The 26,135-nt window shown below is 37.9% G+C and overlaps 1 protein-coding gene across 1 annotated transcript in view; it reads left to right on the forward strand.

The window, feature by feature from the left end:
• The window catches only part of EFCAB3 (EF-hand calcium binding domain 3), a 573,675-nt gene that overhangs the window by 33,800 nt on the left and 513,740 nt on the right, over positions 1-26,135 (forward strand). Inside the window, exons 8-11 of the mRNA XM_049861611.1 lie at positions 3,301-3,375; positions 4,915-5,058; positions 19,041-19,112; positions 24,406-24,921. Coding sequence (XP_049717568.1) covers positions 3,301-3,375; positions 4,915-5,058; positions 19,041-19,112; positions 24,406-24,921 — 807 coding nt within the window. The remainder of the gene's footprint in view (positions 1-3,300; positions 3,376-4,914; positions 5,059-19,040; positions 19,113-24,405; positions 24,922-26,135) is intronic.

The following is a 26,135-nucleotide window of genomic DNA, read 5'->3' on the forward strand; positions in this document are numbered from 1 at the left end:
TAATTAATTTTGCAAAAATTTTGAAAGACATTTATGGCTGTTAAAATTGCCATCCTCATCAGAATCAGAACCTTGAATTACTGCCTTTTCAAGAGTTTTTGTCAAAAAAAATGGGAGCAAAATATTTAGTTTTCTGATGTCCTGGTTTTTAAAAACTTTTTGTATGTTTTTACAGTTTTATTGGCATAATTGACATATAATAAACTGCACCTATTTAAAGTGTACAATTTGATAAATTTTGATATATATTTAAACCTGTCATCATGGATTTTATTGTGTCCCCCCCAAAATATGTGTCAACCTGGTTAGGTCATGATTCCCAGTATTGAATAATTGTTCACCATTTTGTCATCTGATGTGATTTTCCTATGTGTTGTAAATCCTACTCTGTGATGTTCATGAGTCAGGATTAGTGGTGGTTATGTTAATGAGGCAGGATTCAATCTGCAAGATTAGGTTGGGTCTTAAGCAGACAGACATGGGGATCTCATACCACCAAGAAAGTAGAGCCAGGATTCTGTGTCCTTTGGACCTGGGGTCTCTGCGCTGAGAAGCTCCTAGAGCAGGGGAAGATTGATGACAAGGACCTTCCCCCAGAGCTGACAGAAAGAGAAAGCCTTCCCCTGGAGCTGAATTTGGAATTCTAGCCTCCTGGACAGTGAGAGAATAACTTTCTGTTTGTTAAAGCCATTCACTTGTGGTGTGTCTGTTATAGCAGCACAGATGACTAAAACAGAATTTGGTACCAGGAGTGGGTTGCTGCTCTAACAGATACCTAAAATGTGGAAGCAGTTTTGAAACTGTGAATAGATACAGGCTGGAAGAGTTTTAAAGTGCCTAATGGTAAAAGCCTATATTGCCTTGAAGAGGCTCTTGGTGCAATTATGGATGTCAAAGACAATTCTGATGAAGGGTCAGAAGGAAGTGAAGGGAGCTGTTACACTGGAGATGGTGCAGATTTCAAGAAGCAGCATCAAACAGCAGCATCAGAGAAATTGCAACAGCAGAACCAGGAGACCAGAACAGGAAAGCCCTGGAGCCGACCCACGGGGCAAGACAGCTGAGTGCCTATACACAGGAGGCTTTCTGGTGGAGTAGGGAGCTTCCGAGCACTTACTGGTGGAGCGAGGCTTGCCATCAATGCGTCAGATCTATTCTTGAGATGATCTCTAAATTCAGGTGGGGTATACTCAAGGTCATACTTTGGCTCTTGTGGACTTGTTCTAATTTTCTTCAGTTTCAACTTGAACTTGCATATGAACAATCGATGGTCTGTTCCTCAGTCAGCCCCTGGTCTTTTTCTGACTGATGATATTGAGCTTTTCCATCATCTCTTTCCACAGATATAGTTGATTTGATTCCCGTATATTCCATCTGTTGAGGTCCATGTGTATAGTCGCCGTTTATGTTGGTGAAAAGGTACTTGCAATGAAGAAGTCCTTGGTCTTGCAAAATTCTTTCATGCAATCTCCAGCATCATTTCTATCATCAAGGCCATATTTTCCAACTACTGATCCTTCTACTTTGTTTCCAACTTTTGCATTTCAATCACAAGTAATTATCAGTGCATCCTGATTGCATATTGGATCAATTTCAGACTGCAGAAGTTGGTAAAAATCTTGAATTTCTTAATGTTTGGCCTAGTGGTTGGTGCGTAAATTTGAATAATAGTCATATTAACTGGTCTTCCTTGTAGGTGTAAGGATATTATCCTATCACTGACAGCATCGTGCTTCAGGGTAGCTCTTGAAATGTTCTTTTTGGTAATGAATACAGTGTCATTCCTCTTCAAGTTGTCATTCCTGGTATAGAAGACCATATGATTATCTGACTCAAAATGGCCAATGCCAGTCCATTTCAGCTCACTAATGCCTAGGATATTGATGTTTATGCATTTCATTTTTGACAACTTCAATTTTCTTAGATTCATACTTCATACATTTCAGGTTCTGATTATTGATGGATGTTTTCAACTGTTTCTTCTCATTTTGCATTGTTCCACGTCAGCAAATGAAGGTCCCAAAAGCTTGACTCTATCCACATCATTAAGGTTTACTCTACTTTGAGGAGACAGCTCTTCCCCAGTCATCTTCTGAGTGCCTTCCAACCTGAGGGGCTCATCTTCCAGCATTATCTCAGACAATGTTCTGCTGCTATCATATGGTTTTCACTGGCTAATTCTTTTCAGAAGTAGACTGCCGGGTCCTTCTTCCTAGTCTGTCTTGGTCTGGAAGCTCAGCTGAAACCTGTCCACCATGGGTGACCCTGCTGGTATTTGAATACCAGTGGCATAGCTTCCAGCATCACAGCAACACGCAGGCCCCCACAGTACAACAAACTGACAGATGAATTGAACTGTAATGACCGAATACCGGACAAGCTGAGGAATGACATCAAGGACATCATACATGATTCTGTGAGAGAATAAATTTCTGTTTGTTAAAGCCAGTCACTCGTGGTATTCCTGCTATAACAGTACTAGATGACTAAGACAACTATGAAACCATTATCACAATCAAGATAGTGACCATGTTCATCACTCCAAGTTTCTTCATGCCCCTTTGTAAAGCCTCTCTCCCTTTCCATACCTGCTCCATCTCTATCCCCAGGCAAACATGGGTCTGCTTTCTGTCACTTTAGATTAATTTGCATTTCTAGAATTTTACGTAAACGAAATCATGTGGTATGTACTAGTTTTTTGTCTGCTTTTTTTTTTTACAGCTTAATTATGGTGAGATTCATCAATTTTTTGTATTTATCAATAGGTCATCTCTTTATTGTTGAATATTATTTCGTTATATGATATACTACAATTTGTGTATCCATTCATTAATTGGTGGACATTTGGGTTGTTTCAGGTTTTTGACTATTATAAGTAAAGCTGGTGTAAACATTCATGTGGCTGTCTTTGTGTGGTCATATGCTTTCATTTCTCTTGGGTAAATACCTAGTAGTAGAATGGTTGGGTCATTCCCACCAACAATATATGAGAGTTTGGGTTGCTACACATCCTTGCAAACCCTTGATGTGGTCAGCCTTTTTAAACTGTAGTCATTCTAATAGATGTGTCGTGGTTTCTCATCATGGTTTTAATTTACATTTTCTTTTTATATTTCATATTTAATGTTTATGTTGACTGCTCTTGTGTATAGACTATGGGATTGTAATGCCATCAGTTAATTCTATTTGTATTTTTAGTTTGGATTTTTATCTTACGTTCTTAGTGAGTTTCTGATGATAAGTATGCTGATGTAGTTTTTTTTTTTTTTTTTTCCTTCTGTTTCTCAACTGTTCTTACAGGTAACGGACTGGTGGATTTTTCAAATTTCCTTAAGGCTTTGAATGATGTTTCTTATTTGGTCTCTCAGGATCCAGGTAAAAAGACTATTCTTCAAAAGTATACAAGAGAATAATTGTGATAGTAACTGATTTTTGGATGGAGTGGGTATATGAATTTGTGTTTCTTAACTCTGTTTTTCCCCAGTAGTTAGGTTGAGAAAAATTAGACAAGAGTTGTCTCATAAAAGGCTTTTAAAAACCTGAATCACTGCCATACCATCCTAGTTTTCTGTCTTGAATTCCCACTTTTCTCTGCATACAACTGCTAGACTAATTTTCTTAAAACGCTATTTTTGTCATGTTGCTCTCCTGCCCAAGAATTTAGATGCTTTTCTTACTAACAGATGAACCTAATCCAAACTCTTACACTTGTCTTTCTCACCTCTTCATAGTTTTGCTCACTGCTCCTCTCTTCTTCATAGGATCTTTCCCAAGCAAGAACCCCATGCTCCAGTTAGTCATAAATGTTTATACATGCCAATTTCATTCTTATTTCCATGCCCTTGTTCATGTTTTTTTTTTCTTTCTGTTGATGTCTCACATCTCTTTTGTTCTCTACCCTTAACAGTAGTTTCTTCACTGTGTCTGAAATCTGTATTTCTCTCTAAAAATTGCTGATGCTTGTGGGTCTCCTAGTAATTTTGAGTTAGCATTACATATAAATTGTAAAGAAAGTGCTTGGAAAAAATATTCATGTTAATGACGGAAATAGTGGTTCCAAACCTTTGAGAAGACCTCTAGTGTCCATGACCAGAGTTTAGAATTTCCTCGTTTCTCCATTAAGCAAGGTAAAGTACCTATGCTCAGCCCTTGGGATTATATACTTTTAGACTGTGTTTTCTTAGAATTAAGGATATATGAATATAATAGTCTTCATATCCCTCATTAAACAAGAGGCAAGAAAAGCCATTCAATGTTTATTAATTTATGTTGTAAATATTATTAAATACCTACCATATGCAGCAATGAACAATACAGATATGATGCTTGGCTTGCTTTTTCTCTTTTGATTCCTTACTTCCTACTTGGTATTTTGTTTTACTCCTGTGATATCTGGTTTCTCCTGGTTCTTCTTTGCCTCCTTGGCATTCCTAACCAAAGATTTACATGATGATTGAATGAGATAACCCATACTATGTGCCTGGCACGTAGTCAGTGCTCAATAAACATCAGCTATTTTTGTTAGTGGAACCGTGGTGTTACAGTGGCTAAGAACTATCACTGCTAACCAAAAGATCAGCAGTTTGAATCCACCAGCTGCTCCTTGGAAACCCTATGGGGCAGTTCTGTTCTGTTCTATAGAGTTACTATGAGTCAGAACTGACTTGATGGCGTGTAATAACATTTTTATTAGTAAAATAATATTAGTAGTAATAATAACAAAAATCAGTTTTTCTACTAGAAATATGGCCAGAATTTGGGCAAATGCCTAACTGGAAGTAAATTTTTAGAATATGCTATGCCTATGTTAGTTTTTTTTCCCCTAGTATGTTATTGACACAAAATCAGCTCGTTCTCCAAGATAAGCTGTTGATTCTCATGTTAGAATTATTTCTTTGTTAAATGGTTTTGCAGCATTCCAGGATGCCTTGAAGATATTCTGTAGAATAAAACATGGTCAAGTTGCAGCTGATGAATTAGCTCCAGTTTTAAGTAGTATGAATATCTTTGTAGACCCTGAGACTGTTCAAGAGATGATAAACTATACCTTTGTTGACAGTGAGTAATTTGAATTGATATGTGTGTGTATGTATATCTTTTTTGGATATCAATTTTGTGATTGTTTCTTCTCCTTGTCCCTCTTGATTCCCACCTTTTGCCATCAGCACTGCTTACTGGTAAGAGATAGTATAGAAAAATGAAACGAGAAATGTCTAAAATTGTTATTTTTTGGTAATTTTGGTTAAAGTGTAAGAAAAATATATATTTCTTTTTTGCCTTATCTCTCTTTTCTAGAAGCTACTGCTTGTCTTAGTGGTGATGTAGAACACTGGCTCCACAAATTAGGAGACCTAAAATTTCTTGAATTCTCAATTTTATTATGTAGCTCTGATTAGAAAATTTTCTTATGCTATTGCGTTACTCTCTGCAAATTGTTGATTTCTTTATATGTTGTAAATATATTCAGTGTTTTGTGAGTAATAGATGCTTAAATGAGACCAAGGAATGTCTTATCATAATGGAGTGATTAATTGATTGATTGATTGATTCATTCATTTAATGAGTCAGATAGTCAATCACTTAATATCCACTGTGTTTGGAATTAGGTGACAAAAATGAATAAAACACACTCCTTTTTCTGAAGGATCTGACATTCTAAGGTGGGAAAGAGTTGAGTAAACTTAAAATTATGATGTGTGGTAAGTAACTATATTATAATAATACACTGCTAGTGCATATTAGAGTCACTAGGGAAGGATTATCAGAGGAGGTAATGTTGAACTAAATCTTCAAGGATCAAACTAAAATAACCTAATGCATTGCCATAGAGTCAATTCTCACTCATAGCAACCCTATAGGACAGGGTAGACCTGCCCCGTAAGATTTCCAAGGAGCAGCTGGTGGATTTGAACTACTGACCTTTTGGTTAGCAGCTGTAGCTCTGAACTACTGTGCCAGCAGGGCTCCCTTCAAGGACTAGTAGGGGGGATTAAGTTTTTGAAGGTGGTAGTGAAGAATGAGAAAGACATTGTAGACCGAGGGGACAGTTTGTGTAAATGTGACGGAAAAATAACCAGACATGGCATCTTTTCCAGTGGGCTCCCACTGTTTTTTGTCATTTGTTAGTGCTGGCTTCATAGTAGTGGGCCTTTTCTTGTTGAAATGTAGCCTGGAGATAGAACCAGGCTACATGTCATTCTACTAGATGATGATTTATGGTAGACTCTGGGGTAGTAAACATGAGCAGAGGAATGTACTGGGGAATGAAGATAGATGTCTGTAAAACAGAGATTTTAAAGACTAATCTCAAACCATACTATTAAATAGTCCTTAGGGCACTCTACCAGGAGCAACAGAAATCTTACGTAAAACCACTGTAATATCTTGCTTTTTGCCTCATGGAATTCTGGTCTGAGCCTCCAGGTATCCTACTTTATTTGGAGAGGTAGACTGGAGAAATGATACTGATTTCATAGGATTGTTGTAGGAGTTAAACACAAGCATCTGTCACAGTGCATGGCACATAGAACAGACTCAAGAAGTAGGAGGCAGAAACCTGAGCCATCCTTGAAAACTCTTTTTCTCTTCTCCTCATGCAATCATTATGAAGTCCTATTATTTTAATGTTGAACATACCATGGACTGCCTGAAGAATGAACAAATCCGTCTTGGAAGAAGTACAGCCAGAATGCTCCTTAGAAGCAAGAATGGCGAGACTTCATCTCATGTGCTTTGGGCATGTTATCAGGAGGGACTAGTCCCTGGAGAAGAACATCATGCTTGGTGAAGTAGAGGGTCAATGAAAAAAAGGAAGATCCTCAACAAGATAGATTGACACGGTGGCTGCAACCGTGGGCTCAAGCATAGCAAAGATTGTGAGGATGGCGCAGGCCTGGGCAGTGTTTGGTTCTGTTGTGCATAGGATCACTATGAATTGGGACCAACTTGACGGCACCTAACAACAACAACAACATTAGTTTAAACTCCTAGGTATCTCTTAAACCTTTGTATTTCTTTCTGTAGCTTCCATTACTACCTTAGTCCAAGTTATTCTAAGTATTTCTTTAGGACTACCGCAGTCATCCTAACTGATCTGCCCAAATCCGTTCTTAAACCTCTTTATGCTGCAGCCAGAATGATCTTTTCATATCATAAATCTGATTTTGTTACCCTCCTTGCATAAAACCTAATAGCTCTTGGGATAGAGAACTACTTTATGTGGCTTATTCACATCTTCAGCTTCATATCAGACCACATTTTCTTTTGCTCTCTGTTCCTTCTTAGAGTTTCAGCTATATACCATGTTTGCTTCTGTCTCACGGTCATTTCATATGTTCTTTTCTCTTCCTGGAACATTCCTTTCCTCCTAGTTAACTCCTCCTTATACTTTAGATCTAAACTCAGCTGTCTATTCTTCAGGGATGCTTTCCTGACCTCTCTAAGTTAACTTTCCCTGTTATATATTCTTGTAGCTCTAATCACACTTGCAATTTCTATTTTTGATTAAGATCTGTATCTTAAATAAGACTAAACACCAGGAGAGCAGATAGCTTGTCTTTTTTTTTTTTTTATTGTGCTTTAGGTACAAGTTTACAGATAAAGATGATCTCTTAGTTAAAAATTTGTACACGTATTGTTTTGTGACATTGGTTACAATCCCCACAATGTGAGAGCACACTCCCCTTGTACATCTCTAGTTCCCTGTGTCCATTCAACCAGTTCCTGTCCCTTCCTGCCTTCTCATCCTGTTTTTGGACAGGAGCTGCCCATTTGGTCTTAAATATCTGATTGAACTAAGAAGCACGTTCCTCATGTGCGTTATTATTATTTAGCTGCTATCCCTATAATGTGACTGCGTATTCTTCCTTTCCATCCCGGATTTCCCGTGTCCATTCGACCAGCTTCTATCCCTTTCTGCCTCCTCATCTCGCCTCTGGATGGGAGCTGCCTGTTTAGTCTCATATATCTACTTGAACTAAGAAGCACATTCTTCACAAGTATTTTATGTCTTATAGTACTTTGAACATGTTGTCAGGAGAGATCAGTCCCTGGAGAAGGATATCATGCTTGGCAGAGTACAGGGTCAGCGGAAAAGAGGAAGACCCTCAATGAGGTGGATTGACACAGTGGCTGCAACAGTGAGCTTAAGCATAACAACAGTTTTAAGGATGGCGCAGGACCGGGCAGTGTTTCGTTCTGTTGTGCATAGGGTCGCTATGAGTCGGAACCAAGTCCTATCAGCAACACAGCAATAATCCAGTCTATTCTTTGTCTGAAGAGTTGGCTTTGGGAATGGTTTTAGTTCTGGGTTAACAGAGGGTCTGGGGACCATGTTTTCTGGTGTTTCTCCAGTCTCAGTCAGACCATTAAGTCTGGTCTTTTTTACTAGAATTTGACATGTATTATTTTTTGTTTTATAGTCCTCTCTAATCTTTGCCTGAAGAGTGGGTTTCAGTTCTGGGGAAACAGAGCATTTGGGGGCCATAGTTTCGGGGATTCCTCCTGTTTCTTTCAGACCATTGCATCTGATCTTTTTATGTGAATTTAAATCCTATTCTACATTTTTCTCCTGCTCTGTCTGGGACTGCCTGTTGTATTGTTCCCTGTCAGGGCGGTGATGGATGGTAGTTGGGTACCGTCTAGTTCTTCTGGTCTCAGGCTGGTGGAGTTTCTGGTTCGTTTGGTCCTTTAGCCATTTGGGCTAGTATTTTCCTTGTGTCTTTGGTTTTCTTCATTCTCCTTTGCTTAGAGTGGGATGGGACCGATAGATGTATCTTAGATGGCTGCTTGCAAGCTTTTAAGACCCCAGATGCTATTCACCAAAGTGGAAGGTAGAACATTTTCTTTATAAACTATGCTATGCCAGTTGACCTAGATGTACCCCAAAACTATGGTCCCCAGCCCCCAGCCCCAGCTGCTTTGTCCCTCAAAGTGTTTGGATGTGTCTAGGAAACTTCTTAGCTTTTGCTTTGGTCCAGTTGTGCTGACTTCCCTTGTATTGTGTGTTGCCCTTCCCTTTACTGAAGTTGACCCTTGTCTACTATCTAGTTAGTGATTTCCCATCCTCCTCCCTCCCCACCCTCATAACCATCAAAGAATGCTTTTTTCTGTGTTTAGACCGTTTCTTGAGTTCTTATAATAGTGATCTCATATAATATTTGTCCTTTTGTGACTGACTAATTTCTATCAGCGTAATGCCCTCCAGATTCAGCCATTTTGTGAGATGTTTTGAGGATTCATCATTGTTCTTTATTGTTGCATAGCATTCCAGTGTGTGTATGTACCATAATTTGTTTATTCATTCATTTGTTGATGGGAATTCAGGTTGTTTCCATGTTTTTGCTGTTGTGAATAGTGCTGCAGTGAACATGGGTGTGCCTATGTCTGTTTGTGTGGTAGCCCTTATTTCTCTCAAGTATATTCCTAGAAGTGGGATTGCTGGATTGTGTGGTATTCCTATTTCTAGCTTTTTAAGCAAGTGCCAAAACATTTTCCAAAGTGGTTGTAGCATTTTACATTCCCACCAGCAGCGCTTAAGAGTTCCGATCTTCCTACAACCTCTCCAACATTTGTTATTTTGTGATTTTTTGGATTAGTGCCAGCCTTGTTGGGGTGAGATGGTATCTCACTGTAGTTTTGATTTGCATTTTTTTAGTGACTAATAATCGTGAGCATTTCCTCATACGCCTGTTAGCCTCCTGAATCTCTTCTTTGGTGAAGTGTCTGTTTCTATCCTTTGCCCATTTTTTAAGTGGATTATTTGTCTTTTTGTTGTTGAGGTGTTTCAGTATTTTGTAGATTTTAGAGATTATGGGATATGTTGTAGCCAGAAATTTTTTCCCAGTCTGTAGCTTCTCTTCTTCTGGTGAAGTCTTTTGATGAGTGTAAGTGTTTGATTTTTAGGAGCTCCGAGTTACCTAATTTCTCTTCTGGTGTTTGTACGTTGTTTGTTATGGTTTGTATACTATTTATGCCATGTATTAGAGCTCCTAGCATTGACACTGTTTTTTCTTCCATGATCTTTATCGTTTCAGATTTTATACTTAGGACTTTGGTCCACTTTGAGTTAGTTTTTGTGTATGGTGTGAGGTATGGGTCCTGTTTCATTTTTTTTTTTTTAACAGATGAAACAGACTTTGGGCCTTTGTCAAATATCAGCTGCTCATAGGTGGATGGATTTACGTCTGGATTCTCAATTATGTTCCCTTGGTCTATGTGTCTGTTGTTGTACCATTACCAGGCTTGTTCTGACTACCATGGCAGTTCAATAGGTTCTAAAATCAGGTAGCGTGAGGCCTCTCACTTTGTTCTTCCTCTTCAGTAATACTTTACTTATCTGTCGCCTCTTCCCTTTCCATATGAAGTTGGTGATTTTTTTCCCCATTTCATTAGAAAATGCCATTGTATTTATGTTGTATCTGTAGATCGCTTCAGGTAGAACTGGCATTTTCACAATGTCGAGTCTTCCTATCCATCAGCATGGTATGTTTTTCCACTTCTGTAGGTCTTTTTTGGTTTCTTGCAGTAGTGTTTTGTAGTTTTCTTTGTATAGGTCTTTTATGTCTCTGGTTAGATTTATTCCTAAGTATCTTATCTTCTTGGGGACTATTGTAAATGGTACTGATTTGGTGATTTCTTTTTCAAAGTTCTCTTTTGTTGGTGTAGAGGAATCCAACAATTTTTGTATGCTTATCTTGTGTCCTGATACTTTGCTGCAATTTTTTATTAGTTCCAGTAGTTTTCTTGTGGATTCTTTGAGGTTTTCTGTGTATAAGATCATATCATCTATGAATGGGGATACTTTTACTTCTTCCTTACCAATTTGAGTGCTCTTTATTTCCTTTGGTTGCCTTATTGCTGTGGGTAGAACTGCCAGAACAATGTAGAATAAGAGTGGTGATAAAGGGCATTGTTTTTTTTATTTCTTTTGGTTGCCTTATTGCTGTGGGTAGGACTGCCAGAACAATGTAGAATAAGAGTGGTGATAAAGGGCATCTTTGTCTGGTTCCCATTCTCAAAGGGAATGTTGTTAGTGTCTCTCCATTTAGGATGATGTTGGCCATTGGCTTTGTATAAATATCCTTTATTATGTGGAGGAGTTTCCCTTCTATTCCTCTTTTGCTGAGAGTTTTTACCAGGAACGGTGTTGGACTTTGTCAAATGCCTTTTCTGCATCAATTGATAAGATCATGTGGTCCTTTTGTTTTATTTATGTGATGGATTACGTTGATTGATTTTCTAATGTTGAACCATCCCTGCATACCTGGTATGAATCCCCCTTGGTCATGATGAATTATTTTTTTGATATGTTGTTGAATTCTATTGGCTAGAATTTTGTTAAGAATTTTTGCGTCTATGTTCATGAGGAATATTGGTCTGTAGTTTTCTTTTTTTGTGGTATCTTTGCCTGGCTTTGGTATCAGGGTTATGCTGGCTTCATGGAATGAGTTCGGGAGCATTCCTTCTTTTTCTATGCTCTGAAATACGTTTAGTAGTACTGGTATTAACTCTTCTCTGCAAGTTTGGTAGAATTCTCCAGTGAAGTCATCTGGGACAGGACTTTTTTTTAATTACCTCTTGAATCTCTTCTTTTATTATGGGTTTATTTAGTTTTTCTACCTCAGTTTTTGTTAGTTAAGATAGGTAGTGTGTTTCTAGAAATTTGTCCATTTCCTCTACATTTTCAAATTTGTTGGAGGGCAATTCTTTAGTATTCTGTTATGATCCTTTTTATTTAAGTTGGGTCTGTTGTGATACCGTCCATCCCATTTCTTATTCGGGTTATTTGCTTCCTCTCTGTTTTTCTTTTGTCAGCTTGGCCAGTGGTTTGTCAACTTTGTTGATCTTTTCAAAGAACCAGCTTTTGGTCTCGTTGACTCTTTCAATTGTTTTTGTATTCTCTATTTCATTTATTTCTGCTCTCATCTTTATTATCTCCTTTTTTTATTTTTTGGTGCCTGAGGGCTTCTTTTGCTGCTCTTTTTCTGTTTGAGTTGTAGGGTTAATGTTTTGGTTGTGGCCCTTTCTTCTTTTTGGATGTGGGCATTTATTGCTATAAACTGACCCTTAAGCAGTGCTTTTGCTGTGTCCCAAAGGTTATGGTAAAATGTGTTTTCATTCTCATTTGATTCTATTAATTTCTTTATTCCATCCTTGATTTCTTCTACAACACAGTAGTTTTGAAGCTAGGTGTTGTTCAGTTTTCATATATTTGATTTTTTTTTCCTTGTTGTTTGCGTTACCGATTTCTACTTTTTTGGCATTATGATCAGAAAAGATGCTTTGTATTATTTCAGTGTTTTGGATTCTGTTAAGGCTTGCTTTGTGGTCTATTCTGAAGAATGTTCCATGTGCGTTGGAAAAGAATGTGTACTTTGCTGCTGTTGGATGGAGTGTTCTGTGTATGTTTATGAGGTTAAGTTGATTGATTGTGGCATTTAGATCTCCCATATCTTTATTGAGTTTCTTTCTAAATGTTCTGTTCTTCACCAAAAGTGGTATGTTGAAGTCTTCTACTATTATCGTGGAGCTGTCTATTTCTCTTTTCAGTGCTGTTAGAGTTTGTTTCATGTACTTTGGAGCCTTGTCATTGGGCACATATATATTTATTATGGTTATGTCCTCTTGGTGTATTGACTCTTTAATCATTATATAGTGTCCTTCCTTATCCTTTGTGGTGCATTTTGCTTTAAAGTCTTTTTTATCGGAGATTAATATTGCTGCTCCTGCTCTTATTTGGTTGTTTTTTGCTTTATATATTTTTTTCCCATCCTTTGAGTTTTAGTTTATGTCTTCATGTCTAATGTGTGTATCTTGTAGACAGCATATAAATGGATTGTGTTTTTTTAATCCATTCTGCCACTCTTTGTCTCTTTATGAGCACATTTAGGCCATTTATATTCAGTATAATTATTGATAGGTATGCGTTTACTCCTGTCATTTTGACGTAATTTTTTTTTGTGTGTGATGTTGACAGTTTCTTTATTCTGCTTAATTTTTTTGTGCTGAGTTCTTTTTCTTTATATATTTTCTTTTCATCTTTTTCATTATTGTTGATTTTGTGTTTGCTGAGTCTTTATGTTTTTCTTCTTTTTTATTTTGATGGATAGGTTTGTTAGCTTCCTTTGTGGTTTCCTTGAAATTTACCTCCATTTTTCTAAGTTTAAGCCACTCTTTTATTTCTTGATATTGCCTTAACTTCTTGTCTGTATGTATGTTTTATGAGTAAACTGTTTATTCCCTCTTTTTTGTTTTGACATTGTCATTGTTTACATATTGACATCTCTGGTTCCCTATTTTCAGTGTTTTAGCTTTGATTTATTTTTGTGAATTCCCTATCTGGGTTGATAACTGGTTGATCTGTACTAGTTTGGATTGTTGTCTGATGTTTTTAGTTCTCTAATTGGAGGACTCCATTTAATATTTCTTGTAATTTTTGTTTGTTTTTGCAAATTCTCTTAACTTCTGTTTATCTGAAAATGACCTAATTTCACCATCATATTTGAGAGACAGTTAGGCTGGACATATAATTCTTGGCTGGCCATTTTTTTCTTCAATGCTTTATATATGTCATCCCATTGCTTACTTGCCTGCATGGTTCTGCCGAGTAGTCAGAGCTTAGTCTTATTGATTCTCCTTTGTAGGCGACTTTTTGCTTATCACTAGCTGCTCTCAAGATTCTATCTTTATCTTTGGTTTTGGCAACTTTCATTATGATATGTCTTGTTGACTTTCTTTTGGGGTCTACCCTGTATGAGGTTCACTGAGCTTCTTGGGTAGATATCTTCTTGTTTATCATATTGGAGAAGTTTTCTGCCAGCAAATCTTCAATAATTCTCTCTGTGTTTTCTGTTATCCTCCCCTGTTCTGGTACTCTGATCATGTGTAGGTTTTTCCTCTTGATAGTGTCCCACATAAATTCTTAGGCTTTCAGAATTTTTTTTTCTGATTTTTCCTCAAAAAAATTGGTGTCAAGGGATTTATCTTCAATCTCACTAATTCTGACTTCCATTGTCTCAGTTCTGTTCCTATGCCCTTCTATTGAGTTGTCTAATTCTGAAATTTTATTGTTAGTCTTTTAGATTTCTAGTTGCTATCTCTGTATGGCTTCTAGCAGCCTGTTAATTTTGTTTTGTTCTTGCATTGTTTTCCTGAATTGCTCTATTAATTTGCCTATGTGTTTTTTGGCTTGGTCAGAGTTTTGCCTGATCTCCTTCCTGATCTCTTGTAGAGCTCTGTATGTTAGTCCTTTAAGTTCTTTCTCAGGTAGTTCCTTTGCCTTATCTTCCTCTGGAAGGTTTCCTTATTCTGTATCTTGGTTGCTCGGTGGAGCCATCGACCTGCTTATTTGTGTGACTTATTTATATGACTGTTATCTTTGAGACATCAAAAAATTATTAGACTTATTTATTTATTTACTGTATGTTTGTTTACTGTGTCCTGACTTTTTGTTTTGTTTTGATATGCCCAAGTAGGCTGGGTGTGTGAGGTATTTTGATTGTTGGCATTTTTGAAGTTCTTATGTCCTGTTTCCAGGTGGTCAGAGCAGCTACTAAGTGTATGAGCCCAGAAGTCTGTTGACTTTTCTTGTGGGGGTGTGGCACAGGTGTCCAAGTCATTGGTCACTGAGGGTGTGATGCAGGCTCTACCTATAGTCCCTAGGTGGGCGGGGCTGCATAGGGGTGTTCAGAGCAGGGACAGATATCTGGCTGCAGTGGGGGGCTATGTATGGAGCAAGGTTGATGGCTATCCCCACATGTGTGAGTGGAAGACGTGTACCTATCCCCTAGAGCATGTAGTGGAAGTGTATTTCAACTGGTTCTTGGGCACTCAGTGCTGTTTGCTGGAGGGACTGGGAGACACTACTAATTCTCAGACCCCTGTCATGGGTGACTAGATGAAGTGGGTGGTACCACCAGCCCTCAGGCCCTGGGGTGGGTGGGTGAACCCCCTGCTTAGGGGGCAGGGCGATGTCAAATGTCATGTATCTGCAACTCTCCCTTCCCCGCTGCACTTGAAAATGGGCTTCAGGTGCTGTTTTATGCTAATGAGAGCATGTGGTGTTGAATTGGCCCACAAAGGTCTGGGCAGGGGTGAAGGGCACTGCAAGTCTGTGGACCCCTTCTACCAGTGGGTGGGCGAAGGGGCAGAGCCTTCTGACCAGCCCTGAGTTCCTGGCTTAGGGGGCATGGAATTTTTTAATACTGTGGGGCTGGAGTTGGAGCAGAGTAGGGGTAGGGGGTGGGTAAGGGGAAGGAAGTGCTTCTCTGCTGTGAAACCGTGGGAGGGGCAGAGGTTATTTGCTTCTGTGCAGTAGATTAGAATCTTGCACTTAACTTTTGCAGGTCTGGTGTCACTCCTATTTGGTTCTTGAGGTGTGTGCACATTTGCTGCTGCTTGGCTGCCCCTGATGTGGTGAGGCTCGTCTTTGAACTATACTGCTTGCCTCAGCCCATGTGTGTTGTACATACTCAGCTAGTAGGGCACTGGCGACCTTGTGAGCTGTACTTCTCTACTGCTTTTAAATTGTCTCCCTTCCATCTGCTGCTCAGTCTGATTCTTCAGCTTTGTCTAGGCTTCCTAGATTGTCATATATAACTGATTCACTTGTTATTTTGGGTCTTTGTTGTGAGAGGGATGAAAGGAAGCATCTGAAGTCTGTTTTTGCTCAATATTGTATCCTGTGCCTATTAACTGCTCTGTAAATATTTGTTGACTGAATTAATAATTTCACCCCTTACCCCTCAACAAGATGGATTGACACAGTGGCTGCAACAATGGGCTGAAGCATTACAATTATGAGGATGGTGCAGGACTGGGCAGTGTTTTGTTCTGTTGTACATAGGGTTGCTATGAGTTGGAAATGACTCTATGGCACCTAACAACAACAACAACCCCATCCCCACTACCTCTAGTCAGGGAAAACAGGATGATATGGCACATATTAACTGCTCAATAAATATTTGTTGAATGAATTAATAATTCCCACTCCCTACCCTACCCCACCTCTTCTAGTCAGGGAAAACAGGATGTTCTTCATTTTGTCATATCAATAAGCTTGCTGCAATTTGAGGCAAAATTCCTCATAAAGAAGGCCCTTGTCTGTTGACTAGGAAAATCATCTTGATAGATACATTTAATTATCAGAGTCAAAGTCTACTGGGAAAAACCTAGACTAAACAAAAAATGAAGTGCAATACATAAGAAAATGACAGGAATTTGGATTACAGTTAAGCTCACTGGCAGCTGGAGGAGGAGGATTGAGGAAACCAAAGAGTGGGTGGAGGGCTAGCAATTAGTAGAGAATAGTCATGGTTTTTTCAGTTGTCTCATATGCATGTGAAAACTGGAAAATGAAAAAGGGAGGCAGAAGGAGAATTGCTGCATTTGAATTGTGGTGAAGAATATTGAATATACGATAGACTGCCAGAAGAATGAATAAATCAGTCTTAGAAGAAATATAGCCAGAATGCTCCTTAGAATTGAGGATGGTGAGACTTTGTCTTGCTTATGTTAGTTGTGTCATTAGGAAGGAACAATTCCTAGAAAAGGACATCATGTTTGGTAAAGCAGAGGACCAACAAAAATGAGGGAAATCCTCAATGAGATGGATCGACACAATAGCCACCACAGTGGGCTCAAACATACCAGTGACTATGTGGATGGCATGGGACCTGGAGCCATACATAAGGTCACCATGAGTTGGGGCAGACTCGAGGGCAGCTAACAACAACAACAATAGCCATAGAACTTTGGGACAATAGTGTATAGTTGCTTGTTATGCTGTTAAGAATGCTTACTCCCATTAACTGCAAATTATCAGTAGTAGTTGGCATCTTAGTTATCTAGTTTGCTGTAGCAGAAATATCACAAGTGGATAGCTTTAACAAAGAGAAATTTATTTCTTCACAGTAAAGTAGCCTAGACGTCCAAATTCAGGGTGTCAGCTCCAGGGGAACACTTTCTCTCTCTGTCAGCCCTGGAGGTAGGTCCTTCTCATCAATCTTCCATTGGATTCGGAGCTTCTCCACACAGGAACCACAGGTTCAAAGGATGTGCTCTGCTTCTGGCACTGCTTTCTTGGTGGTATGAGGTCCTCCTGTCTCTCTGCTCACTTTTTCTCTTTTATATCCCAAAAGAAACCGGCTCAAGACAATCCAATCCCATAGATTGAGTCCTGCCTCATCAACACAACTGTTGCCCATCTCCCCTCATTAACATCATCTAGGCAGGATTTACAACACATAGAAAAATCACATCAGATGACAAAATGGTGGACAATCACACAATACTGGGAATCATGGCCCAGCCAAATTGATACACATATTTTTTTGGGACACAATTCAATCCATGACAGTTGGTTATATCAATAGCCTTGTTATAGAATGTGTAGAAGCAAGGAATAAGTTTTGATCATGAGTAGCCAATGTGTGGAAATGACTGGCTACCACGTTCTCATTAGTTGATTTTGAACATCTGTCCATAGGAGGAGAAAACCCTGGTGGCCTAGTGGTTAAGAGCTATATGGCTGCTAACCAAAAGGTCGGCAGTTTGAATCCACCAGGTGCTCCTTGGAAACTCTGTGGGGCAGTTCTACTCTGTACTATAGGGTTGTTAGGAGTTGGAATCTACTCGAATGCAATGGGTTTGGTTTTTTTGATTTTTGTCCATAGGAGGGAATCTTCCAAGTGAAGAACACGTAAAACACTATCTCCTTCCCAATTGTATTCCCAGAATCTATTTATGATCCTACAGAATACTTTTCTGCAGTCAAATTCAAGAGCTTGAAGACTGAAGTCTTGAGTGACCTTTGCACTTAAGCTATGATCTAAGAACTTGAGATATGGAATCAGTGTACTGTGAGTGCTAGGAATTCACTGGAGAAAACTATAGTATATGTTAGAAACATAATTAAGACCAGAATGTGGATAAATAGCAAGGAAATAGGAAACCAGAATACAGGCAGCAGTTCCTAAACAGAACATAACCTGGCACCAATTTGGTCTAGCACTTTTTTGACTGGGTCAAATACATGCTTGTTTTGCAGTGATTTGAAGGCTGGACACCTGACATAGGTTACCAATTTTTAAAGAATTAGAGTGAATAAAACATATACTGTATGTAATTTAATCCTTCTTTGACTCAGAAGACACTTTAAAAATCTGCATCTTTCTCAGAGTCCTCACTTACGCATAGTGTTGAACAGTTGATTTCTTATGAATAGATTGATGAATAAACCCAGTATTACTGTAGGTAGGTAAGTGAACTTCCAGTCTTTTTAACCTTGGATGGCAAACAAAGCCAAACATTTGGATACGAGAGCTATTAGAAAAAGCTTTTTCTGCCTCTGCACAATTGGAATGACATTGTTCAGGGTCACTGCATCTGAACCCATCCTCGTTTATGCATGGTCTGAAACAGAATGGTTTCACACAGGGGCATGGGCAGGAATGGGGTAGGAAGTTATAATTGTTAGACTGCCAGACACATAGGTGCTAAGTAAATGATTATCTGCTATTCACAATGTAGATATTATGCTATTTTTATGGCCTTCAGTAGTTTATTTTGTTCATTCAGGATTTTATATGGTATGAAATAGATACTTTGCAAGGCATTGGGGAAGCAGAAAGGAAAGACACATCCTCTTTTCTTGAGGAGCTCATAATTACATGAGGAAGATGAGTACATAATTTAAATATTGTGTGAGAAGTACACTACCTATAGTAGACTCTCAATAAGTGTTTTTTAATTGAATAAGACGTTATCCTGACTATCTAGCTTAGGGTTTTAAAATAGGACTAGTTTCTTTTGATGGGAAACCTTTCAATCAAGGAGAAAAAAAAAATATGGCCTTAGTCTTATGTTTCGGTGTATGCAGAGTTATTAATTCACAATTCCAGATATCAGTCCAGACCCATGATAGCTGGCTTTCTGTTCCTACTTCCATATGTTTCTGTGTTATCTTTATATTAGCATAAGATGGCAGCTATATATGTTTTCAAAAGTAAAGACAGTATTCAAACTTATTCTTTCTATTACAGGGAACAACATGGTGGATATGGGAAGTATTATATTTATGTTGAATGAACTACAACAACAGTATGAGGATGTTTGTAAGTGAGCTCTTGTTGCTATATCAAGTTTTATTTATAAATAAATTGTCTTTAAATTAAACCCAAATTTATAGACTTTATCTTCTGGGTTTTGAAAGCCTTCTCTGAACTCTTTACCCTAATTTTTAAATCTAAAAGATAACAATTTAATGTAATATCTAAATATGCCTAATTAGTATTGATTATATACAATGAAGGAGCCCTGGTGGTGCAGAGGTCTTAGCCTCTGGCGTGACCCTCCTCCCAGCATCTCTAGAGGCCAATATTTAAAATGTTTTAGCTGATTCCTTGATATTTATCTTCATAACTCTAAACATGTTTATATTTCTATTTTTTTATAATTTATTTATTTTTTTTGCTTTTGAGAATATACTCAGCAGAACAGACCAACTCAACAGTTTCTACATGTACAGTTCAGTAACATTGATTACATTCTTTGAGTTGTGCAACTATTCTCACCCTCCTTTTCCGAGTTGCTCCTTCTCCGTTAACATAAACTCACTGCCCCCTAGTTAAGCTAAACTATTGTTTGGTTTTAAGAAGACTATAGGGGATATTTTTGGTTTACAATTTAAAGATTATCTCAGGGCAGTAGTTTCGGGGGTTCATGTAGCCTCCATGAGTCCAGGAAATCTGGATTCTATGAGAATTTGAAATTCTGTCCTGTATTTTATATTGCTATTTCTTGATTTTTAAATTTTGGGTAGACACTTCCTACTATCAAAAATAAGGATTTAGCTCTGTTTGAGTTTCCATGTTCCTACGATGCCCACATACTTTTCATATACCTACCCTATACTACCAATATAGTTATATGGTAATTTGATTAATTTTTATTCAGTGTTTTTATTAATATGTCTATATAAACCCTATTCACAGCTGAGCCATATAGTATCTATGGTTACTTTCTTTTTCTGTGCAACCCTCTCCCCACTTTGAGTTAATAATTGTCTTATATTATTTATTTGCTTGTTTTTAAAAAGTATTTTTATTACTAATCCAGGCCCAAATTCTGCCCACCACAAACCCTGTCTAGATATCCTCTCCATAAGTTTGGATACACCAGGTATTCTGTCAGTTTTGTCTTCTTGAAGAATTCTCCCTTAGATACTTCTTATAATCTCCAATATGGATTTGTTGCTCTCCGCACCTTATGAGCAGTTATCACCTGTGATCTTGGTTCATAAGCATTCTGGAGACTTTTTTTTATTTCCATCCTGTATCAGAGCTCCAGTTTCCTTTGCCCTGTGTCTTTCTCTCTCTCTCTCTTTAAAATTTCCTTATTTTAGTGTGAAGCACATTATCTAGAAGCTTATTGAGAAAAAGTTTTTGGGCAACAACTTTTGAAACCTTGAACATCTTGAAATTGTCTTTATTCTGATTCATAGTTTGGTTGGGTATAAAATTCTAGATCGGAAATAATTTTCTCTTAGAATTTTGAATTTTTCTAGCTTTCAGTGTTGCTGTTGAAGTCCAAAGCTATCCTGGTTTTTCACCCTGATTTTTCCCTTTGGAAACTTAGAGGATATTTTAGTTGTATCTAGTGGTCCAAAATTTCATAATGATGTACCTTGATATATATATTTTTTGCAACTGTTGGGCTGAGTTCAGTGTCCATTAGTTCTTTGAAATTTAAAAGCAATTATCGATGATTTTTTTCCCTCTATTTTCTCTCTTCTCTCTCTTTTTTATTGTGGTAAATATATAGGTAACAAAACATTTGCAGTTTCAACAATCTTCATTTATACAGTTCATTGACATTAAATGTGTTGTTCAGCATGTTGTTCGACCATTACCATTCTTGAATTTTTCCTTTGCCTTTAACACAAGCTCAGTGTTTCTCTAACTCTTATTATTTGGATATTTGATGCCCTGGACTGGTTCTCCATCTTTTTTAAAAAAGTCATTTTTCTACTGTTTTCTACCATTTTCCTTTTTGTTTTGCTTTCTGGGAGATTTTCTTTCTTTCTTTCTTTTTTTTTACAGTGTTTCATTCTGTTACACAGAAAGTTTCCATGAGTCAGAGCTGACTCAAGGACAGCTAACACTAAATAGTTAGAATGCAGTTTGCTTTGCTTAGGCCACACTTGTAGTGGGTTAAGGAAAAACCTGTTGTGGTTGAGTTGATTCAGACTCATAGCAACTCTATAGGACAGAGCAGAAGTGCCCCATAGAGTTTCCAAGGAGCACCTGGTGGATTCAAATTGTTGACCTTTTGGTTAGCAGCGATAGCACTTAACCACTACGCCACCAGGGTTTCCCGTAGTGGGTTAAAGGCATCTATTTTCTATGTAGAGAGGTAAAAGATTAGAATAAAGCTACTGCAGTTTCCATTTCTCTGAAATATAGTTGATGCTAGTCCTTCTTCTCCCAGACAACTCCATAATTAATTCTCTGTGAGTTTTTTTATTGTGTTTTAGATGAAGGTTTACAGAGCAAATTAGTGTCTCATTAAACAATTAATACACATATTGTTTTGTGACATTGGTTGCCAGCCCCAGGACATGTCAACACTCTTCCCTTTTTGAGCTTGGGTTCCTCATTACCAGCTTTCCTGACCCCTCCTGCCTTCTCCTCCTTGCCCCTGGGCTGGTGTACACATTTAGTCTCATTTGTTTTTATGGGCCTGTCTAATCTTTGGCTGAAGGATGAACCTCAGGAGTGACTTCAGTACTGAGTTAAAAGGATGTTGGGGGTCCATACTCGCGATTTCTCAAGTCTGTCAGGCCAGTAAGTTCGGTCTTCTTTTGTTTGAGTTAGAATTTTGTTCTACATTTTTCTCCGTTTCTGTTCAGGACCCTCTCTCCCTGTCAGAGCAGTCAGTGGTGGTAGCCAGGCACCATCTAGTTGTGCTGGACTCAGTCTGGTGGAGGCTGTGGTGATAGTGGTCCATTAGTCTTTTGGACTAATCTTTCCCTTGTGTCTTTCTTTTTCTTCATTCTGGGAAATTTTCTTAACTTTATCTTCTATTTAAGCCTTCTTTTGTGTAACTTTTTTAATTTTCGAAAGCTCTTTTTTATTCTCTGAATGTTGTTTTATTTTAAAATCCTCTCATGGACACTCCTTTTCTTGTTTTTTTTTGTATGTAATTAATATTTTCTGAAACACAGAGGATATTGATAATGCTTTTAAAAATTCCCTTTTCATTTGTACTCTGTTTCTTCCAAGTTGCTTTTCTCTATTCTTCATTTTATAGTCATTTCTCAGATGTCTGGTGATCTTTGGTTGTCTGACCGTATTTGAGGATGGTGAACTAAGAATTTGTGTGGAAACTCTGAGACTTAGGTTGGAACTAATTGACTATGAGCTCATCACAGTAGGACAGTGGTTCTTAATCAGAGGCAATCCCTCTGCTCTCCTATCCCTCCAGGGACGTTTAGCAATGTCTGGAGACATTTTTCTTTTTTTAATTGTGCTTTAGGTGAAAGTTTACAGAGCAAATTAGTTTCTGATTAAATAATTAATACACAAATCATTTTGTGACATTAGCGGTCAACCCTGTGATGTGTCAACATTCTCCCCTCCTCCACCACTAGTTCCCTGTTTCTATTTGTCCAGTTTTCTTGTTCCTTCCTGCCCTCTCGTATTTGCTTTTGGGCTAGTGTGTGCGTTTAGTTTTGTACACATAATTGAACTGCAAAGCACGTTCCTCATGTGTGTTATTGTTTGTCCTACAGATGTGTCTAGTCTTTGGTTGAAAGGTGAACCTCGGGAGAGACTTCAGTACTGAGTCAAAAGGGTGTCTGGGGCCTCGGGGTTTCTTTAGTCTCTGTCAGACCACCAAGTCTGGCCTTTTTTTGGGTGTGAATTTGAATTTTGTTATACATTTTTCTCCCTCTGTGTCCAGGATCCTCTGTTGTGATCCTTCTCAGAGCAGTAAGTAGGTGGTGGTAGCTGGGCACCATCTAGTTGTTCAAGGCTCAGTGTGATGGAGGTTGTGGTAGTTGTGGCCCATTAGTCCTTTGTGTCTTTGGTTTTCTTCATTCTCCTTTGGCCCAGCTGGGATGGAACTAGTAGATGTATCTTAGATGGCCCCTCACGGGCTTTTAAGATACCAGACACTACTCACCACAGTCAGATGTAGAACATTTTCTTTATAAACTATGTTATGCCAATTGAGCTAGATATCCCCCAAGACCGTGGTCCCCAGCCCTCAGTCCAGTAGCTTGGTCTTTCAAGGAGTTTGGATGTCTGTGAAACTTCTATGACTTTGCCTTGGTCAAGTTGTGCTGACTTCCCCCGTATTGTGTATCGTCTTACCCTTCACCAAAGTTACCACTTACCTAATATCTAGTTAGTGTTTTCCCTCCTTACCCTTTCCCTCCCTTTTTCTTTCTCTGTGTAACCCTTTTCATGAGTTTTTATAATAGTGGTCTCATTCAGTATTTGTTTTTTTGTGATTGACTTATTTCACTCAGCATAATGCCCTCCAGATTCATCTATGTTGTGAGGTGTTTTGCAGATTCATCACTGTTCTTTGTTGTTGCATGGTATTCCATTGTGTGTATGCACCATGGTTTGTTTATCCGTTCATCTGTTGATGGTCACTTAGGTTGTTTCTGTCTTTTTGCTTTTGTGAATAATACTGCAGTGAACATGGGTGTGATAGGGTATATTGCTAGGAATGGGATTGCTGGATCGTATGATATTTCTATTTCTAGCTTTTTAAGGGAAAGCCATATCATTTTCCAAAATGGTTGATCATTTTGCATTCCCACCAGCAGTCATAAGAGTTCCAATCTCCCCATTTTTTTTTTTTAATGGAGACATTTTTTGTTAGCACAACCTGGGTGGTGTTATGGACATCAAGTGGGTAGAGGCCAGGAATGCTGCTAAACATCCTGCAATGCACAGGACTACCCCCTTCAACAAGTAATTACCTGGTCCACAATGTCGATAATGCTGAGGTTGAGAAGCCCTGCTGTTTGTTCCTTCTTTAAATGATTACTGTCCTGTGCTGCCTATTGTCCAGTGGAAACTGTGACTTTTCATATATTTTGTCCAATTTTTAGTTGGAGGATAACTCTGGTCCCTATTACAGTGCCTTGGCCCAAATCAAAAGGGTTTGAAGTGAAAGTATTTAAATATATTAAATCAGCAAGATATATTTAACCTCATTAATAGCTCAATCTTTTGTTCATCAGTTCTGTTAGATTTTCAACTTAATAACTTTATTTTATGTGTTTAAGCAACTGATAATTTCTTGAATAACTTTTATGAGGACTTTTTTTTGGGAAAAATATTGTAAGTTGTATAGGTAAACGAAATGATTGAATATGTGTCCCTTACCTAGCAATTATGGAAGAGTCGGACCTGGATGAAACTACTTCAATTAGAAGGTTATCAAAACTATCTCAGCGTTCTGTACAATTTAAGAAGGGAGGCAGTTTACCTTCCAGACTGTCTGAGATTTCAATAACTCAAAAGTTAAACAGAAAAATCCTCCAACATCATAGTAAAATTATGGAGAATAATGATAACCTTGGATTTAAAAGTCCAAAAAATACTTGGCAAATAAAAAAAATTCTGGAAGAAGTTGATAACAGTGATGTAGGATCCCAGGAACCATATTCAAAGGATGGGACAAACCTCAAAAAACATTCAGACAAGGCTGAAATTCATGACTTCAAGTATAAACCACAAAGCACGAAGAGTATTTCAAACTTCAAAAAGTCTCTGGATAAAAGTGATATTTCTGGAAAAAGTGATGTTTCTAGTATTCCAAAATTAAAGAAGCCAGTTGTAAGAAGGCGTTCCAGCCTCCTCAAACAGATTTCATCTAAGGAAAAAACTGCAGTTGATACTCTGGGTCAGTATCATATATATAAGCCGGAATCTAGGTCATTAAATTGTTGAATTATCACAGAAATGAGCAGAATGAATCACTTATTAGGTAGTTTTAAGCATTTAAATTGTCAATAGTTTGCATAACCGCCACCTATTTTTTTTTTTTTTTTTATGGTACATAGGCCAATGGATACAATCTTGTGGTTTTGTTGGTAGTTTCTTTCCAGATGCCCCAACTTTCCAAAGTTTGGGGGATTCTAACTTTGAGAAGTTTGTTTAGTGATTAACTGGAGTTGTGGAAATCCATAGAAAGTAGAGGGTCTCTTTTCCTTTGGCAGTCTGTTTATTTTGTAGTTTATTTAGCCAAGGTTGTAGGAAGTCTATATGAAATTTGTGCTTAGAGTTCCATAATTTAAATATATGATATTCATAGTACTTAAGGTATTATCTCTTACGGATATGGGAATATCAAGACAAAATAATTAATGCTACACATCCCAGGCCCCCAAGGCTTTATGGTCTTCCTGAAAGATGAACACTGATCTCCCAACAAATATATGTATTGCATCTGCCCCCTTTCTGTACTACTTCATATGCAGAGGTGCTGTGTATGGAACCTAATTGAACACTCCTTCCTGTAATCCTTTGCTGAAGTTACTTACCACTCTCATACTTAGTGTTCTGGAGACAGAGATGTGTGAAATACTTCATCTGGTATAACTTCCCCAAAGAATTTGATGGTAATTGGGCAACTATGAAATGTGACTGCTTCCAGAACTAAAAAAAAATTTTTTTCATTAAAAAAAATTTTTAACTTTTCATTTTAAAATAATTGTACATTTATAAAAATTTTAAAATTGTTAAAAACTCCCATATATCCTTCATCTAGTTTCCCCAAATGTTAAGATCTTATATAGCCACAACATAATTATCAAAACTAGAAAATTAATATCGATTCAATATTATCTACTCATCTACAGACTTTATTCAAATTTTGTCTAGTGTTCCAAAGATGTTCTTTTGGTTCAGGATCCAATCCAGGATCACACATTGCATTTAGTTTCCATGTGTCCTTAGCCTCCTCCAATCTGGATGATTCGTTAGTTTTACATTTGACACATCTGAAAAGCGTTGGCAAGATATTTTGTGTAACATCCTGCATTTTGTGTTTTCCTGATATTTCTTAATCAATAAGTTCAGGTTATGCATTTTTGGCCATAGAAGGGATCCATAGAA

Source organism: Elephas maximus, chromosome 19 (assembly GCF_024166365.1).
Source record: "Elephas maximus indicus isolate mEleMax1 chromosome 19, mEleMax1 primary haplotype, whole genome shotgun sequence".
In the NCBI taxonomy this organism is placed as follows: Eukaryota; Metazoa; Chordata; class Mammalia; order Proboscidea; family Elephantidae; genus Elephas; species Elephas maximus.